Source organism: Sprattus sprattus, assembly GCF_963457725.1.
Source record: "Sprattus sprattus genome assembly, chromosome: 1".
Taxonomy (NCBI): Eukaryota; Metazoa; Chordata; class Actinopteri; order Clupeiformes; family Clupeidae; genus Sprattus; species Sprattus sprattus.
Window position 1 is genome coordinate 29,591,718 of NC_137920.1, and position 19,604 is coordinate 29,611,321.

At 46.0% G+C, this 19,604-nt stretch overlaps 1 protein-coding gene across 1 annotated transcript in view; it reads right to left on the minus strand.

The window, feature by feature from the left end:
* Window positions 1-19,604, minus strand: part of sorcs3a (sortilin related VPS10 domain containing receptor 3a) — a gene marked incomplete at both ends in the record, with an annotated part of 175,419 nt that overhangs the window by 69,406 nt on the left and 86,409 nt on the right. Inside the window, 2 exons of the mRNA XM_080852455.1 lie at window positions 851-1,009; window positions 14,737-14,836. Coding sequence (XP_080708581.1) covers window positions 851-1,009; window positions 14,737-14,836 — 259 coding nt within the window. The remainder of the gene's footprint in view (window positions 1-850; window positions 1,010-14,736; window positions 14,837-19,604) is intronic.

Below are 19,604 nucleotides of genomic sequence, written 5' to 3' on the forward strand. Positions count from 1 at the left end.
GTAGTTGTATGTGTGTATGCACAATTTCACAATTTGTGTACAGAGGTTTTTCATCAGAGTTATCAAACAAAAAGTACAGAAAATAAAAGACTCACTTAATGTCAACTTCCAAAATTATCTTTATACGATCGAGACACGCTTAAAAACGGTTGCATGCATTTTCCGGGTAAACTTTTCAATGAAAGGCGCACCTACGGATGAAGTTGCTGCGAATTAGAGGCATCAGCTGCCATGCTAAATTATGAATAATATGCTAGATAAAACGAGGGATAAATGAATATATTGATGATGTATAATACCAGAGATCACGCACTTCTCCACTTTTCAATTTTCGCCATACATGGCTTTACCAAAAAATGAAAAAATCATCCAGGTCATTGCTCTACAACATTAGTATATCAATAATTTGGGCATTGATAAAAAAAAAAACGTTTTCCACCATCAAACTGGTTATCCTCTGTTAGTAACAAAACCGATTACATTTTGAAAACCTGGCATTTTATTATCGATCAAATGTATACGTATATAACGTAATATAACGTGGCCCAATGAGTTATATCGTACGTTGCCGCATTCTTGTGCAATGTATTGTAAAAGTTTTTAGCAAAAAGTTTATAGGAAAACCCCACACCACACACATCATCACTGTCAATAATAACGTCCATGGGGGGGCTCTGTGAACAGACTAGACTGAGAGGCGCTCTGGTAATGGCCGGGCCCTTACATTCTGTGCCAGCAGAAGACCTCTGAGGGGGGCCAGAGTGAGTCCGTGAGTGAGGCAGTGAGTGAGTGAGTGAGTAAGAGGTCTTAATTGAAAGGAAGCTAATCTGTGTGCTCTGCAGGGCCTCACCTTCTGGTCGTGGCTGTAGGCCAGGGCCCAGTCCTCCTGGGCCGGATGGAAGAGCAGGCTGAGGACGAAGAAGCTCAGGCGGTACTTCTGGTAGCTGGCCCCTTCATCCGAGCTGATGAGCACGCTGCTTTCAAACTCCGGGTCAGTCAACACCATTATCTAGAAACCCACGGTGACAGAGAGCGAGATAGAGAGAGAGAAAGGGCGAGAGAGGGAGGGAGAGAGACAGTGTATGGGGTTAGTAAAGTGCCTGAGAAAGCAAAAAAAAAAAGGCTTCTGCTTAGAAGAGATGGACAAAAAAAATCTGATTTGGCAAATTTTCCAACCATTAGCCTTCAAACACACCAACTCTGCTATTGTTTCCATGGTTTTGGGGGCCTTGCACAGAGTTCACGCAGAGCATTGTTTTCTGCCCTGCAACATCACCTTCTCAGAGTACACTCTCTTTTTTAATGAGATGAGCCACGGCTCTGCCTTCCACAACACTTGGAGATTTCCAAGCTAACCACGGGGGTTTCACAAGCACAGAACAGAGGAACTGGTAACCAAGCTTATAGAGCAGAGAGCACTACCAACAGCCAAACCCCCCCACCCCACCCCACGAATAATGGTGCCAAACACCGGTGGGTTCAGTTCTACAACAGCCTTGCTCTCCTAATCCTCCATTTGACAGGAAGCACGCTGTGTGGATGGCGGTGATATTTAAAGGTTAAGTGCGTATCCTCGGCTCAGCCATCGAACGCGTTGGGGTGGAGTGTGGGTCGGGGGGAGGGGGGGGGGGGGGGGGGGTAATGGACGGGTTCTCTACTTGGCTGTGAGTGCCTATCCCTGAATAGAGGTGGCATTGTCTCACAAGGATTTCCAAACGTGTAATGGCAACTAATCGCATCCTCACTAGGGCGGACGATGAGCCTTTGCATTTAAAGCGCGTCATTAAAAAATCTGATCCTGACAGATTACATCCACAAATATGTATGAAGAGTGTGTTATTGGAAACAGCTGCATTTATAAGCTGGCATGACTCAGAATAGAAAACAGTGGATGGAAATGGAGAGAGAGAGACAGAGAGAAAGAACAAGATAGAGAGAGAGAATAAATTGCATCCATACAGCAGTCAGTGTTTATTTGGCAGCTTTAAACAGGATACTGAGAGAGAATTCATTCTCATGTCTACTGCCTGATTTATACGTATATGTTCTACGGTGTTGTAATTCATCTCTCGTAAACACAGCAGTCGACATTTTCATTAAGGCTCATTACTTTCACAATACATGCATCTCTTTTTTTTTGTTCTTTACTCATTCAATTTGTACCTTCAGCATCTTCTTTTTACGAGAGTGATCAATATAAAATGGCTGCCCCCCCAAACCACCCCACCAACACTGTCACCTTCTCCTGCTAACTGGGCATATGCACTCTACCCTGCCTCTGCAGAAAGAGAATATGTCTCCTCCCTCCCAGCGATTTAATCTGAAGCAGGCTTGAAGTGACACCTGGCTTTAATAATAATTAAACGACAGCAACCCATCCTCTGGAAGAGAGGGCGTTGAGCGAGGAGGGTGCTCGTTCACTCGCTTGCAGACGACGTCGGTCGGCGGGGACCGCACGTGCACCGAGCGCCAGTTTTTCTCCCCTCAACCGGATTTGAATTGGAAAAACAGCAGCGCATTTGTCACTGACAGAAATACCACCCCTTCTCTCCAGCTTTAACTGCAAATCCTCCCTGGTGGTGATTTAGATAAATTGTTTTTCATTAGGAGCCAATAAACAGACTCTGGATTCTTCACCAAGCTTTTTTTCTCCCCCCCTCTTCCCTCCCTCTCTTTTTCCTCTCTTTTTTTACCTTCCTTTTTTTCTCACTGTTCTGTTTCATTTGCTTGTTTGTTTGGCCAAGGTTCTCTAGTTTTGCAATTTCTTACCAACACAAAGTGGACAGCTGAGGTCTCTCTACGAGCGCGCTGACTTGTGGGGGAAACCTTGTCATAGGTGCATTTAAATGTCTAATCATTTTCCATTACCTCGCATTCAGCAACAGCGTCCATTACAGAAGGAAAATTACCTTTGACCTTCCGTCTGTGGTGCCCAGTAGCAGTGTCGTGGGAAAGGCGTGTGTGAGACGCTTGTGTGCACAGAGACAGCCGTCTCTCTCGCTGTAACGCTGAGTGGAGTCAGAGGTCTTTCACACAAGGTGTCAATGGATGTTACTGCTTTGCAATGACATTAAGGCAATGAGGTTGTTTCCCTTTTCCTTTTCTCTGTGTCCAAGGTCTTTGCCGGAGAGACTGTTTTCTTTCACACCCACAAACATAATAACTTCCCATAGACGTAACAAAAATAAAAAAATAAAAATTGGTATTTTTTTAAACATAATAGTCCCATAAACGTAATGAACCATAGAAAAAAATTCAAATTGGTACTTTTAAACATAATAACTTCCCATAGACGTAATAAACCACAGAAAAGATACAAATTGGTACTTTTAAACATAATAATTACATAACCGTAATAACAAATTTCCACACAAACATAATAATTATTATGTTTGAGAGAAGGTAAAATGTCTTTATTAGATCAAATGTAATGAATCACTAATAAAGTGAAATTGTACCTGTCATATCAGCTATAAGAGTATGTTAGTCAGAAATCATCACTCATCAATCATCAAATCTTTGCCATCTCATTCGAAATTTCCTCAACATTTTTCTTAGATTGACTGAGTTTTATGTCCAGTTGATAGTTACGTGTAGGGGCCAAGTGTTGTGGTCGCCTATTGTTATTATCAGTTCTCAAATGTTAATATAAAACTGGCAATACATGACAAACATAGTACATCATGACATGAAACCAGTCTGCAGTTTATATTCTGCAGCTTGAAAGTCTGAATTCATTGTGTGTCTAGTAATCAGACTGAATTTCCTCAGCCAACTGGCATTAGGGAATTTATTACTATTGGGACTGGGGTGTTTTTGGCTTCAGCAAGCTTGGAGAGACTACCACCAGCATGAGGGAGTTCAGCCGCACCAGCACTGCTTCAGTTCTCTTAGATTACCAGTCCCGGAACATTATTTGACCCTGTCATACAGTTACCATGTGTTTGCAGGCCGGAGCCCTTTGTATCATGTACATAAAACACAGATGCATGAAAGTAGTGAGAAAAAACACCCACACACACACACACACACACACACACACACACACACACACACACATGCACACATGCACTTTAAGAATTCATGCCTTGCAGTGTGGTCTTTAACTATAACCTGGACATAGCTTAGTACACCCAGCACCCAATAAATCTTAAAATGGTCGAATTTCACTATATTAGTGATTTATTACATTTGATTTAAAAAATAATTACCTCCCCCGGAATTACTTCTGGCAAATAATTACCACATTTGTGGGAAGTGAGTTAATATCTCATCAATTTCCATTGAGAAACTCACAATGTAGGTTCTCAACATCTGCTGTAGGAGCCAGTTTTAGTTTTTTATTGCAGTGTGGGTCATCATTGCCTGCTGCAGAATTGAGTTCTGTCAAAGTACACAACTTTGAAATCTCTTTTTGCGTTCTGATTCGATTGTTGCCCGGTAACGATCCCCGGTACATGACATATTTTAAGAGTCACGCTCGAGCTGCTTCGCTCTGAAAATTGAGGGGCCACTGGGAGCCACAAGCCAATTTTCAGCAAACGCTACCGTGAATGATTCAAAGCGGGGCGGGCTGTGAAGTATAGGCTCACCTAAGATCGGCCTGGTCTGGCTCGAAAACATTTGTTCCCGACTTGACGCCTAGAAAATTACATTTGTGTTGAAGAGCAAACCCCTGTTATCAGGGACACAGTGTTTGTTTATGATACAAATGGAACACCACATCCTGAGCCCTTCGGCAGTTCTCTCAGTTATTATCACACGCTGTTTCTCTCCCCCTCAGACATAGCTCAAATGTCCGAATGCACTCACCAATAATTTTCAGGGACCACATTAAGATGTTATTATGTTTTGATTTAACACTAAGAAGCACTGTTGCACTGTTTGTTTTGAATTGTGTTTTAATGAATATTTTATGTAAGCACACTGAGAGCCACATTACCAAGTCAAAATCCTTGTCAAACTTACTTGCAAACTTACTTGGCCAATAAAACCTGATTCTGATTCTAAAGCAAATAGTAAATGCAATCTTGATAGGAGCCCTGATATCTATCTATCTGTCTGTCTATCGATCGACCTATCAATCAATTTATCTATCAATGTATGTATCTATCTATCTTTAATCTCACCCGTCCATTCAGTCTTTTGTGTGTGATAATGTATATCATGGCCAACTGACGTTGTCAATGACGCCGTCGCCTATTATCAAATCTCCCTTCTCTTCTCTACCCCCTTATAGAGCAAAGCAAGGCAAAGCTAAGCAAAGTTAATAGATATGCATTCCAAGAAAAACATGTAATAGAAAAAGGTAAGTTCTATAACATCAACTTACCATCTCATTAAAGTCTTTGTATCTAAACCATATAACCTCTCTCATTATTTTACTCTCTATCTATCTATCTATCTATCTATCTATCTATCTATCTATCTATTTCTCTATCTATCTATCTATCTATCTATCTATCTATCTATCTATCTATCTATCTATCTACGTCCTCATCCCCTTTCCAATCACACACGCCATACTGTCCCTCTGTTTACCCCTCTCTCCATCTCTCTATCTTTCAATCTATCAGTCTTAACACTGTGCTCTTCCTGTTTGCCCTCTACTTTGTCTTTCTCTCTGAAAGCATTGAAATTAGTTAAATCAAATTCAATTAATTTACTTTATATTTCCTTATTTTTCATTTTGCAAAAACTGATATCTCCTTCAAGAAATGCAAATCGAGTTAAGTTTTCCTGTATGTGTGTGACACTCGTGAACAAATGTGTCCTCTCCGAACAAAAAAAGCAGTGAGTGGATGCTCAGGGAGAAATCAATAGGGGGGGTGGCAGAGAGAGGGGGGCCAAGCGCGTCGAGTGAGAGTGTAGAGCGGTCGGTGTGTGTGGAGGTGGAGGGAATGAGGGATAACTTCTGGGCCTTATCAGCATCAGGGGCACAGGGGGGTGGGATAGGTAAAGGGGCAATAATCTGTATTCAGTCGACAGGAGGAGGGGGGGATTGTGTCTGTGAGAGCCACTGCTTCCTCCCTTCCCCCTGGTGAAGCTATCAAGCGTGGCATAAACAATAGGAGCGGGATGGCTCCCCTAGCAAATTAATCATGTCAGACTGGATCAATTGCTCCCTATCAGTAGCAGAACACTGCAGATGGGATATAAATACCTCCCCTTCTCCCGCTGATGTTTCTCGGTGCAAAGAAGTCCTGCATTCACATGCTAGCGTGCTTTCCGCCGCCTGGGCCGGGGAGCGGTGAGTGGTGGTGGTGGGGGGGGGGGGGGGGGGGGGGGGGGGTCGGGGGGTTTGCAATATTGGGATTCTCATCAGGCCTCTCGTTAGGAATGCCAGGAGAGAAATGTCACAACTATCATTCAAACCTGAGGATGCTGTTGAGCTAAAGGTTAGCCCCAGCCCCTTCCCCCTGGTCAAAGAGGTGCCTCTGCAAATACAAACCCATCTATCTTCATCCATCTCCTGATGTTTATGCTTTAAGATACAATAACGCCCACACACCCCCACAGATAAATAAATAAATAAATATACAGTATATATACATACTGTATATATATCCTGAAGCATTGATTAAGTACATTTTTGTTTGTGAGTGTGCCAGTCTTTACCTCCGGCCAATGACATGCCTTGAGGATGATTCACCAGCGTGCTGAGTGTAGGGTGAACACACGAGAGATGCACCGCAACTGGGCGCTGAGAGGAAGCCAAGGCCAAAAAAGAAACAACAACAGCAGCAAAAAAAAAACAAGCTCAGCTGGCTCGACGCAACACACGACTCATCCATCTGTTACAAGAGCGAATTGCGCTAATGAGACAGTGTTATAGGCTACAAAGGTCAAATGTCGGGAGGTCCACTGGCGAAGTGATGCCGTGGCACAACCTTGAGACTCTGAGCTGGCCCCTGACAAACACGACAAAGGGAAGGGGGGGGGCATTGACGGATTATAATGAAGAGCTCAGTGCCATTTGTAGAAAAGAGTTCTCAACAAATCCTTCTTCGGGGCTAAAGGCAGAGTGATTTACAAGTGGAGAGCGGTCACAGAGAGAGTGCTTTTAAATGAGCTCCATTTTACTACCCTGGTTGGGGAAAGGTACTTCTGAACCTTACCTTACCTTTGCAAAGGGGGATGTGAGAAGCTGAACATTTCCCTTCTCACTGTTTCAAACATTCCGTACGGGTTAATGTGCTTTACCGCGACAGGCGGGAGTAAGAGACGGTGACTTCATTCATTGACACACACGCACGCACGCAGCCACCATTACATAGTATCATCACATAATATGTGAACCCTGAACATTGTTGAGAGTGTTGGGGGGTGTTTGGTGGGTTTGTTGTGTTTGTTTGTTCCACTGTGTAAGTTTGTAATGATGTCGGGTGTTTACCGTAAGTTTGGTGATTTGTTTGGTCTGTCGCGATATACAACATTCATACATGATATTTGCATACACCTGCTGTTGCTCAATTACACTGATATCCATACTGTTTACCCACCATCTCATTCATCTATCATGTGCATTGCAATAGAATTCATAAACTGGTAAACACGTACTCACACTTCCTTGTTCTCACGCTCACGCACTTACTGGTCCCATCGCGAAAGCGCGCTCGCGGTGGAATGTCACTTTTACATTGTGTCACCAGTGGAGGGAGCGGGGCATTAGGTCACAGGGGTGTTTGTCATGTTCACATTTCACGTTCGTAATGACTGTGCATTGTAGGGTTATTTACTGTTGGGTTAAGTGGTGATTCAAAGCATAACCATATATGTGTTATTTAATAGACATTTCATGTGTTAAATAAGGATTGTTAAGAGTGAGCCAGATGTGCTTGGTTTCCCCATATTCATGGGTCAGCCCTATGAGGCCAATTAGTGGCAATAGATAGGCCTTCTTAAGAGGCTAGCTCAGTGCCATTCGGGGTGTGAAGGTAGAAGGACAGCTTTCCTGCTGAGAGGAGCTGTGTACAGAGGTAATACTGTGGAACTACATTTTGGATATTGAATCTTTGTTTTGTTTGAAGTACTTTGTTTTGTGCTGTTATTACTTTTGCTAAAATCCTGATTGGGAAAGAAAATAAATCTTTTTGCATTTAAAACGTAAACCACTGCTCCTGCAAGTCTGTTTTCCACCATCTCCAAAGTCCACATCCCTAATCGTGGGCTGGCCGCGGCGGTCACTCACATTTGGTGTCAGAAGTGGGATTCTGTGGCGCCCTAGAGGAAACTGGAGAAAAGAGGTGGCAAAAGAGGTGCGAGGCGTGGGCGAGGTCGAGCGCAGGCTCGTGGCACGTGGAGCAGGATGGAGCGTAGGCTGGACCGGAGTGACCCACCAGAGGGCAGTGGGACTGAGGAAGTGCTACAAGGGGCAGACGGTGGACCAGCGGAGACGGCACAGCAGAGGCGACATGAGCAGCCAGGTGATATAGCTGGGTTGTACACCCTGCTAGAGAAGACTTTGAAGTCCCAGGAACGGGAGGCTAGTAAGCAGGAGCAGAGATGGCGAGGGGTGCAGATCCAACTGAACCAGCTCCGTGACGACGTTGAGCAAAATCAGCCACTACGCTCACCATCTCTGTCGCCTCAGCAAAATCTACCGTCACCACCGCAGCCACAGCCAGATCTACCGCCACTGCCGCCGCAGCAGCCACAGCCAGATCAGCAGCCACCACTGCAGCATCAGCCCCAACTGCCAGGTAATGCAAACCTGGACAGAGATGGCGCCGCTCCAGTGGCATGGTCACGAAAAGCTGTTCCTAGGTATGTGGAAGGTGAGGATATTGAGCAATACCTCACCACCTTTGAGCGACTTGCTAGGGCCTATCGCTGGCCCAGTGAAGATTGGGCGGTGTATATCGTGCCGCACCTCAGTGGCAAAGCCCGCAGTGCTTATGTCGCAATGGATATAAACCACAGTATGGATTATGCCAGAGTGAAGGAGGCGATCCTAGAAAAATATGAAATAAATGAAGAAGTCTACAGGAACAGATTTCGTGAGCCAGATGTCAGGCCGGGAGAGTCTCCTAAAGAACTCTACCAGCGGCTGAAAGACACGTTCCGTAAGTGGATTAGACCTGAGCAGAAGTCGGTCGAAGAGGTAGCTGAAGACCTCATCCTGGAGCAATTTTACCGCACCTTGTCACCTGAAGTCAGGGTGTGGGTGAAAGAGCACAAGCCCCAGACTGGCCAGCAGGCCGCAGTACTGGTGGAGAACTTCCTTGCAGCCCGCCGAGGCCCGAAGACCTTCCGTGCTGAAACTGGACACAGAGCCACGGCCCCTGGTAAGCCAGATGGGTTTGGTGGTGGTCCTAGACCTAGAGAGCAAAGTAGAGGGAATGAGAAAAGCCCCTATAGACCCTATAGACCGTCTAGTTTTCAGAGAGAACGCCCTGCCAGTCGTGTGGTGTGTCACTACTGTCACAAAGAAGGTCATGTGCGACCAGATTGCCCAGCTTGGCAGCCTAAAGCCCAAGGACACTGTTGTCTCCCCGGGTCAGAGGAGCAGAAACAGGGGGTTATGGGTAGGTTGCAGACTGTCCCAGTGCTAGTGAGTGGAAAAGGAACGAGTGCCCTCATTGATACAGGTAGTTCCCAAACACTAGTCCAGCCCCATTTAGTGGACCAAAAGTCATATATCCCTGGCAAGAGCCTGACAGTTATTTGTGTAAATGGTGATGAGCATGTGTATCCTGTAGCCAAGGTGTATGTAGAGGTGCAGAGCCAGACTTATCGCCTTACTGTAGGGGTAGTTGAGGGTCTCAGCCATCCAGTAGTCCTTGGACAGGACATATTGATCTTGCCTGAGCTGGTGCAGGCCCATAAGCCGGTAAATGTGGTCATGACTAGGTCACAAGCAAAAGTCCAAGCAGAAGAACCCCAGGAGCTTAGTGAGCTCAGAGAGATGCCATTTTTTGATAGCTTTGAGATAGCTAAAAAGCTAAAAGCTAAGAAAACCATAATGCAGAAAAGAAGAGAGAAGTTAGTGGGAACCCTTAGGAGGCAGAAAGATGTAGATAGCACTCCGCTAGAGAGTAAAGTGTGGGAAGACATGACCCTGGATATAAAGCAGCTACAGAGCCAAGATGCTTCTTTGACAGAGGCCTGTAGTAAAGTCAGTAGTAAAGATGGTGTGGCTACAGGTGTGAAGGCGTCACTCAATGGAGAAAGTTTTGTGATGCATGGAGGGGTGTTGTATCACCAGCCAGAGGGAGAATTAGCAGAGCAGCTAGTGGTTCCCACAGTCCTGAGAGAGAGAGCCCTGTCACTGGGTCATAGCATCCCCTGGTCAGGTCATCTCAGCACGACCAAGACGTTTGAGAGAATTGCGGCTAGATTTTATTGGCCGGGCATGTACAAAGACATTCAGGGCTATTGTAAGTCATGCAGTATATGTCAGATCACGAGCAAACACAAGACTAGCCCATTTCCACTCCAGCCACTTCCCATAATTGAGGTTCCTTTTACCAGGATAGGGATGGACATTGTTGGGCCTCTTGAGAGAACACCAAGAGGGCACCGGTACATTTTAGTGGTGTGCGATTATGCGACACGCTACCCTGAGGCGTTTCCACTCCGTAAAGTAACTGCCACCACCATAGCGCAAGCCATCCTCCAGCTGTTCTCTAGGGTAGGGATACCCCAAGAGATAATCACAGATCAGGGCACAGCATTTTTATCCAAGAAGCTAAAGCAGGTGTATAGCTTACTTGGGATTAAGGGGATACGGACCACACCCTATCACCCCCAAACTGACGGCTTGGTTGAACGTTACAACCAAACCATAAAGAGCATGCTACGGAAGTACGTGTCAGCCAATGGCAAAGATTGGGACCGCTGGCTACCATACCTGCTGTTCGCATACCGGGAGGTGCCCCAGGCATCTACAGGTTTCTCCCCATTCGAACTGCTGTATGGGAGACCAGTGCGAGGCCCCCTGGATCTGCTAAAAGAAGCCTGGGAGGGACCAAAGGCACCGGAGACCCACAGCATTCTTGCCCATGTCCTGCAAATGCGGGAAAAGATGGAGGAGATGACGGAGCTGGTCCGGGACAACCTGGAGAAAGTGCAACTCCGCCAGAAGGTCTGGTACGACAGAAAGGCCAGACAAAGAATTCTTCAGCCGGGGCAGAAAGTTCTCCTGCTTCTCCCCACATCTGAGAACAAGCTGCTAGCTCAGTGGCAGGGGCCCTACACCATTACCCGGAAGGTGGGGCCTGCCACATATGAGATCAACATGCCTGGGCGGAAGAAACCAAAGCGGGTCTTCCACGTCAACCTGCTTAAAGAGTGGAGGGAGAGAGTTCCCGAGAGCAGTCTACAGCTCATGGTGCAAGCCGTTGGAGAAGAAGAGGATACTCCAGAGCAGTTTTTTCCAACTGCTCAACCACTTGCACCCCTGGACCTAGCACACCTTACTCCACAGCAGCAGAGAGAGCTGGAGGCCATCATTCCTCCGGGTCTGTGTCGGGAGACACCTGGAGTCACCACCCTAGTGGAACACTCCATTCCGCTAAAGGATAGCACACCGGTACGTCAGCGTATGTACAGGATCCCAGAGCGTCTTCTGCCTCTACTTAAGGAGGAGGTGGAGGAGATGCTGTCCCTGGGGGTCATCGAAAGATCCCACAGTGAGTGGAGTAATCCCGTTGTGCTGGTCCCTAAAAAAGATGGGAAAATTAGATTTTGCATAGACTTTAGAAAAGTTAATGCACAATCACACTTTGATGCTTACCCTATGCCCAGGCTGGAAGACCTGATTGAACGGCTGGGTAAGGCACGCTACATCACCACCCTTGACCTATGCAAGGGTTATTGGCAGGTGCCGCTTGCTAGGCAGGATCGGCCCTATACTGCCTTCAGAACCCCTCAAGGGTTGTTCCATTTCCTCGTTATGCCCTTTGGCCTACAGGGGGCACCTGCGACCTTCCAAAGGCTAATGGACCATGTACTTGAGGGCACGGAGTCCTATGCCGGAGCATACCTGGATGATATAGTGATCTATAGCACCACCTGGGAGGATCACGTGCGTCATCTGGCTGATGTTCTACGCCGCATCAAGAAGGCAGGACTCACAGTGCATCCCAAGAAATGCAACTTCGTCAAACCCGAGGTCCGGTACCTTGGATATGTGCTGGGCAGGGGCCTGATCAAGCCCCAGAAAGATAAAGTGCAAGCCATCCGGGATTGTCCCCAGCCACAAACCCAAAAGGACGTGCGGTCTTTCCTGGGTCTGGTAGGCTGGTACCGGAGGTTCGTGGCAGACTTCTCTACTCGGGCTGCACCTCTTTCAGACCTGACCCGGAAGTCTGGGTCTAGTCGAGTGCAGTGGGGTGCAGAACAGGAGCGGGCCTTCAATGACCTGAAGGGGGCCCTGTGTCAAGAGCCAGTGTTGCAGAGCCCAGACTTTGACCAACCCTTCACAGTGCAGACTGATGCGTCCGGCATTGGTCTTGGCGCTGTGCTGCTCCAAGGGGAAGGGTCTGACCAGAGACCTGTGGCTTTCATTAGCCGCAAATTGTTCCCCAGAGAGACAAGATATGCAGCTGTGGAACTTGAGTGTTTAGCCATAAAGTGGGCTTTGGACACTTTAAGATATTATCTGCTTGGCAGAGACTTCAAGCTGGAGACGGATCACCGAGCGCTTCAGTGGCTCGGCCGCATGAAGGACTCTAATGCCCGGATTACCAGATGGTTCCTGGCCCTGCAGCCCTACCGGTTCCAGGTCCAGTATCGGGCTGGAAAGCAGAACGTTGTTGCTGACTTTCTGTCTCGCCACCCTGGTGTTGAGACATCAGAGGGGGAAGGAAATGTGAGAAGCTGAACATTTCCCTTCTCACTGTTTCAAACATTCCGTACGGGTTAATGTGCTTTACCGCGACAGGCGGGAGTAAGAGACGGTGACTTCATTCATTGACACACACGCACGCACGCAGCCACCATTACATAGTATCATCACATAATATGTGAACCCTGAACATTGTTGAGAGTGTTGGGGGGTGTTTGGTGGGTTTGTTGTGTTTGTTTGTTCCACTGTGTAAGTTTGTAATGATGTCGGGTGTTTACCGTAAGTTTGGTGATTTGTTTGGTCTGTCGCGATATACAACATTCATACATGATATTTGCATACACCTGCTGTTGCTCAATTACACTGATATCCATACTGTTTACCCACCATCTCATTCATCTATCATGTGCATTGCAATAGAATTCATAAACTGGTAAACACGTACTCACACTTCCTTGTTCTCACGCTCACGCACTTACTGGTCCCATCGCGAAAGCGCGCTCGCGGTGGAATGTCACTTTTACATTGTGTCACCAGTGGAGGGAGCGGGGCATTAGGTCACAGGGGTGTTTGTCATGTTCACATTTCACGTTCGTAATGACTGTGCATTGTAGGGTTATTTACTGTTGGGTTAAGTGGTGATTCAAAGCATAACCATATATGTGTTTTTTTAATAGACATTTCATGTGTTAAATAAGGATTGTTAAGAGTGAGCCAGATGTGCTTGGTTTCCCCATATTCATGGGTCAGCCCTATGAGGCCAATTAGTGGCAATAGATAGGCCTTCTTAAGAGGCTAGCTCAGTGCCATTCGGGGTGTGAAGGTAGAAGGACAGCTTTCCTGCTGAGAGGAGCTGTGTACAGAGGTAATACTGTGGAACTACATTTTGGATATTGAATCTTTGTTTTGTTTGAAGTACTTTGTTTTGTGCTGTTATTACTTTTGCTAAAATCCTGATTGGGAAAGAAAATAAATCTTTTTGCATTTAAAACGTAAACCACTGCTCCTGCAAGTCTGTTTTCCACCATCTCCAAAGTCCACATCCCTAATCGTGGGCTGGCCGCGGCGGTCACTCACAGGGGAATAAAAGTCTTGGAAGAGATAAAACAACTTTCAAACCAGTAGTGTCTCAGAAGTCCCAGTCATTGAATACTCATAACCTACACTGAAAATGTAAAATTTAAAACGTAAATCTATGATGAACTACAATTACAAATTGTCCTCCGAAATAAGCGTAAATTAACGCAACTAGGTCCTCCGTTATAGTTTCACCACCACAGACACCCACACACAGTGCGGTGAGGTTACACTTGTTTAAAATCCCAGAGATCAGTGATGAAAGAAGTGATGACATGGCAAAACAAGAAAAAAAAAGAAGGAAAAAAAGCTACTCATCTTTTGTGCAAGATCCTTCATCCCCCCAAAGAGACTTTGTAAGTCACAAAGGGTTTGAACAACCTTGCGATAGCAAAGCGAGTTGGCTTTTTTTGTATTCTGTCAGGTCTCCAGTATTGTGAAGCAGTGGCTCCGGGGTTTAGAGCTCTGTATTGTTGAGGAGGGAGGCGGCGAGGCGTGCCGCGTTATCTGCCTTGACGTCGGGCTTCCTGCCAGGCCGCAGAGCTACTGTCTTCCGGCCTGTCTCATTAACCTCGGGGCTCCGGCAGATTACAAACACCTTTAAACGCCGGGGCGAGGGGGGATTTCATTTCGCCGTCAACCCCGCTCAGGAGAATCATCCCACCTGCTAACCTTTGCAATTCATCTGAGGATTGTTTTTTTTCTCTCTCATCCTTTCTCTTTTCTCTCTCTCTCTCTCTCTACCTTTGGATAATGACAGGAAAGGTGTACAACAACAACAACAACAACGCATTATACAATAGAGTTCAAAGTGACAAGAGCTGACTTTCTTTTTTCCTCATTTTTTAGCATCTGCTAAAGAGTCTCACCTTTCTCTTGTTGGTAGGGCACACATACAGGTAACTGAGGATAGTCTTCACTCCGACTTTGTCGTTCAATTTCTCATAAGTTGTCCCATAATCCGTCGATCTGTAAGACAAGAACACACAACAGAAATGTTAGATGTTAGAATTCCTCGCACCTACACAGACTAACTGCCTGAATCTAGTTCGGTGTTGCCATTTATTGCATTTTAGACATTCAGGAGAAAGGATTTTCACAGAGATATTAATACTATTCCTGCTTTCTTACTCCGACCTGTGTCGGACCTCAATCTCAAAGGCTTTGGTAGAAGCCTTAACTCTGTACGAGGCATAAGACAGACAGCAGGTACACCTCTCCTGGCATGGGCACAGGGGGGAAGCATATGCCGCCATCACTGCAATGCCACATTAGCTTAGCGGGTTGAGAACGAGCCGTGGCGACACATACAGATCCTGGGGGGCATAAACAACACTGATTGATCCTGATTGTCCACTGATTGGCTTTTAATGGCTGGTGATATTTACAGTGTGCCTGTGAGCAAAACACACGCTGCCGAGCGATACAAACAGCTTTGGCTTTCTCACTGGAAAGAAAAGAGGATTTTTTGTGGGGAGAATTTTCGTTGTCTGGGAGATTTTGAGGAGGTTTTCACTTTCAGGATAGACATATCTCTCTTTCCATCTCTCTCTCTCACCCACACACACACACTCTCTTTCACACTCTGTTACCTCTGCTTTCTCACTCTAGTTGTGTGTTTGCTTGAACATAAGGCAGCAGCTCCCTACAGTGCACCAGCAGGGGCCTTCCACCTACACTACTCCATACGGCCTTCCACCTACACTACTCCATACGGCCTTATTAGAATCTGTTCTCTGCCCCCCCACCAGTTGATTCTGTTGGCAGCCTGCCCACTAGCTGCAGCCCATACAATTTCCAGTGTCAAGAAATGCTCTTGTCTGAAGAAGTTGTGCATTGTTTGCAATTACACAACTAATAGACACCAACACGTTCCCACTAAGTGTGTTTATGAGCATAACTCACCCGAGTAGCACCGGGGTGCTTAGCCTCTACTGCTATTTATTTTACAAAGTCTGAGCGGAGGGAGGTTAACCAATCACCGTGAGGCGTCCAGGAAATGCACCAATCAAGGGTACCGCGGGGACCAGCTGTAAATGAATAATGTATGCGTTTCCCAATGACTACTTTGAAAATAAAATCTGGCGTGTGAAAGAGTGTGTGGAGGGGTGGGGTGGGTAGAGGGGAGCGCTGGGAGGGGGGGGGGGGGAGTGGAGGAGTGGATGCTCTCCAAACCAGGCTGTTAATAATTTAGAGGCGGGAAATGAGCTGTTAGTCGGTATAATCCCTCAAGACCCTCATATTTATCCATCACTCTGGTTAAAACATCAAATCAGTCGCCCAGGGGGGGGGTAGGGTGTGCAATCACAGGAGCGTCCCAGCACTCTCTAGGGCCTGTGAGTGTTTGTGTGTGTGTGTGTGTTTGTGAGTGTGTGTGTGTGCTACAGATCAACTGATTGAACCATATGCACACACACAAACACTGATGTGTAGACACACAAAACTGATATAAACACACATACACACACCAGCACACAACCTCTACCACCACACACAGTCAAATACCAAACAGCAAGAAAAGTGATTTGAGTTGTGTGTACATCTAGCGGTGTGTTAGCGTATGTGTGTGTGTGTGTGTGTGTGTGTGTGTGTGTGTGTGTGTGTGTGTGTGAGAGTGTTTGTACCCCTTCACACCGTCTACAGACGTAATGGATTCCTGGGGGGAAATGACGCATTCATCTTTCTCCGTCCTGCTCCACTCTCTCTCTCTCTCTCTCTCTCTCTCTCTCTCTCTCTCTCTCTTTCTCTCTCTCTCTCTCGTTCGTCATGCCGATGAGATGGCCGTACTGATTACCAAGTACAATGACTGGGGAGAGGGCCTCAGCAGATAGAGCCTCCCCACACTACCTTTCAACAGGATATTAAAAAGGACCCAGAGACCCCTGTGGGCCTAGGCATGACGGGGTACCTTTTCACTCTTACACTCGTACCGAGTGCAGTATAAATCTTTTTGAGTCCTATGTGGTTACATTATCGTCTTATCTTTTGCCTAAGTAGGCTCCCTAGAATACAGAAGACGGATAGGTTCCCTTGGCATGCAGAGAACCCTGTGTCTGGATACTAGTTGCGTGCAGCAGTGTGTTTAAAGTAATTGCGGTTGCCTCCATTGCTCAGACTTGACTTAATTGTCAAGCGTTCGACGGTAATGAAGAGAATTAAATATTAATGGCGGTCTTAGGGGACTGAAGAGAGGGTGCTTGCAAATTAGCATGTCGATTATTACATTTTTATTTGGCGCCCTTTTCCGGGTGCATTAAATGAGATCCTTCCTTGTTTTTTGGCGGTTGACGCGGGAACGAGGGTTGCTCTCAGAGTATGTTTGTAGACTACTGCTAACATCTTTTGAGACTCTCGTTTGACTTTAAAAAAAAAAGAAATTCACCCACACACCAAAAGCGCACCTGTTTGAGTGCTTGAGAACTGAGTCGATCGGGGACTGAGGCAAACCGGGGAAACAACAAGCAAAAGACAAACGGGAACGAGTAAATTATAAAAATAAACAGAAAGAGAGAAAAAAAAAGAGACAGTGTTTGCCCAGAGACTTCAATGTGACATTATTCGGGGAATGCATCAGTGGTTTCCGATCACGAGGCTGCTTGCAAAGGCTTAGAGAGTGGTCACAGCGTATTTGTCTGGCAGTGTTTATTCTGCTCGGTGACTCCTTTTTTGCTAAATGTTTGCTCAGTTGTGAAATGCTGAGTCAAGCCATGAATTATTTCCTGTTAGAGCCAGCGGATGGAAAGGCACCAGTTTAATGTGAATCCAGCGTCACTGTTCTGTCATAATAACTCGTTTACGCAGAGGCTCCGTAATGGCATAAACAACAACAACTCATCCCATTTCCACCCATGTACATATCCTGGAGTACAATGAGTGTGACTCAGAATGTCTACTTTTGGTGGTGGTTAAAAAACACAGTTATTCATACAGCAGATATTTTAATAAAAAGTAACTTACAGTACAAATAACATTTCGTTTTTTGAGTGGGAGGACATACAGGACTTCGACCCTGTTGGGACTGTAAGTGCCTAACTGTGCAGGAGCTGCTGTTGTAAACACCCCTGTTTACCCAATCAACAGTACCAAATATACTCCTAGAGATATAAATGTAAGCCCTTGAATTAGCACCTAACTCTGCTTGATGAACCACAGGGTCATAGACACAAATATAAAACCTATGGAAAGAACACAATTCTGTATCGCTTGTTATATGTTTCATGCTTCACATCATAGCTACAGCTGGTACCCTGGAGTCACAGTGACGGATGATAATATGACTTGAGAACATCTACTGCTGCTAAGCTTAAGTGGAAGCAATGATATTTCAGTTTCCCAGAAGGAACATGGAGCCATGCAGGTTTCATTGTACACTATACGATTGAAACCATCACAAAAACATCCCCCTATATGTTTTACAGCTAATTTCTCAGTTTTGGGATTTCATGATCCCACCTCACCAGTACCACCCCCCTAAACCCCAACCACTCCTCTCCCCTAGTCTGTATATGTGAACCAAACAAACAAAAAGCAATTGTTTGCAATTAAGAATAGCCTAGGATAGCGTACACAGACTGCCTTGCAGTTCTTGAACCTCCACGCGAAACTCTGGGTGTTTGACAGGGCGCCATCTGTACTAAGGTGCGAGGCTGGCTTGCCATTCCACTAAACCAATTTCCAAAAGACTGCGGAATGGTGAAAAAAAGAGTGAAAAAAAATATATGTGCCCGTTGCTGCAGGAACATCAAATGAATAGAAAAGGGCAAAAAAATAAACCTAACCAAATGAAACAAAACACACACACACACAGAAAGAGACACACACACACACACAGAAAGAGACACACACACACCCACACACAAACACACACAAACACACATGCACACAGTGGCCAGGAATCACTTTAGGGAGGGTAATGGGTCTGTGCCAGATGGCCGCCAGTAAGGCATAACATTGTATAACTGCTCAGTGGGCTTTGAGAAAAAAAACACACATACAAACACAAACACACACACACGAACAAACACACACATACAAACACGCACCAAAAGTGGGCTGCAGATGCAAAAGCAAACAAAAAAACATCATTATGGTCTCTCATGCAACACATCATCATAGCCCCCCATCACACACATATACAACAACACACACACACTCACACACATACATTCACACAAACACACACCTAACATCTCGCCACCAATGAACCCACCCAGCTCAAAAAGCTCCCTCAGAATAGGAGCCAAAGCTGACGTTTGTCTGAAGTCCACTACTGCATTGTTCCCATGGTTCCAGAGTGCCAAGCTGCTGAGCTGTCTGTTTCCACATCACTAGGCCACTGTGTGTGTGTGTGTGTGTGTGTGTGTGTGTGTGTGTGTGTGTGTGTGTGTGTGTGTGTGTGTGTGTGTGTGCGTGTGCGTGTGTGTGTGTGTTTGTGTGTGTGAGTTTGTGTGGAGCTGACCAGAGGCTGGCATCGAACCAACAGATCTGACAGCATCTGTTTGCACCGATAAAAACGGCAACCAAAAGATGAGACGAGAGACGCACAGAGACGGAGAGAGAAGAGTGGAGGGGCAAAGAGAGACACTGAAAGAAGAGAAACATGAAGACTGGACGAGAGACAGAGAGAAGTAAACCGAAAAAAAGAAACCAGCCCCCAAAAAGCATTCTGACATTTCACCCCCCTCTGTCTGAGATTCTGTCTATTTTCAACTACCCAAAGATTGCTGGCACCTTAACT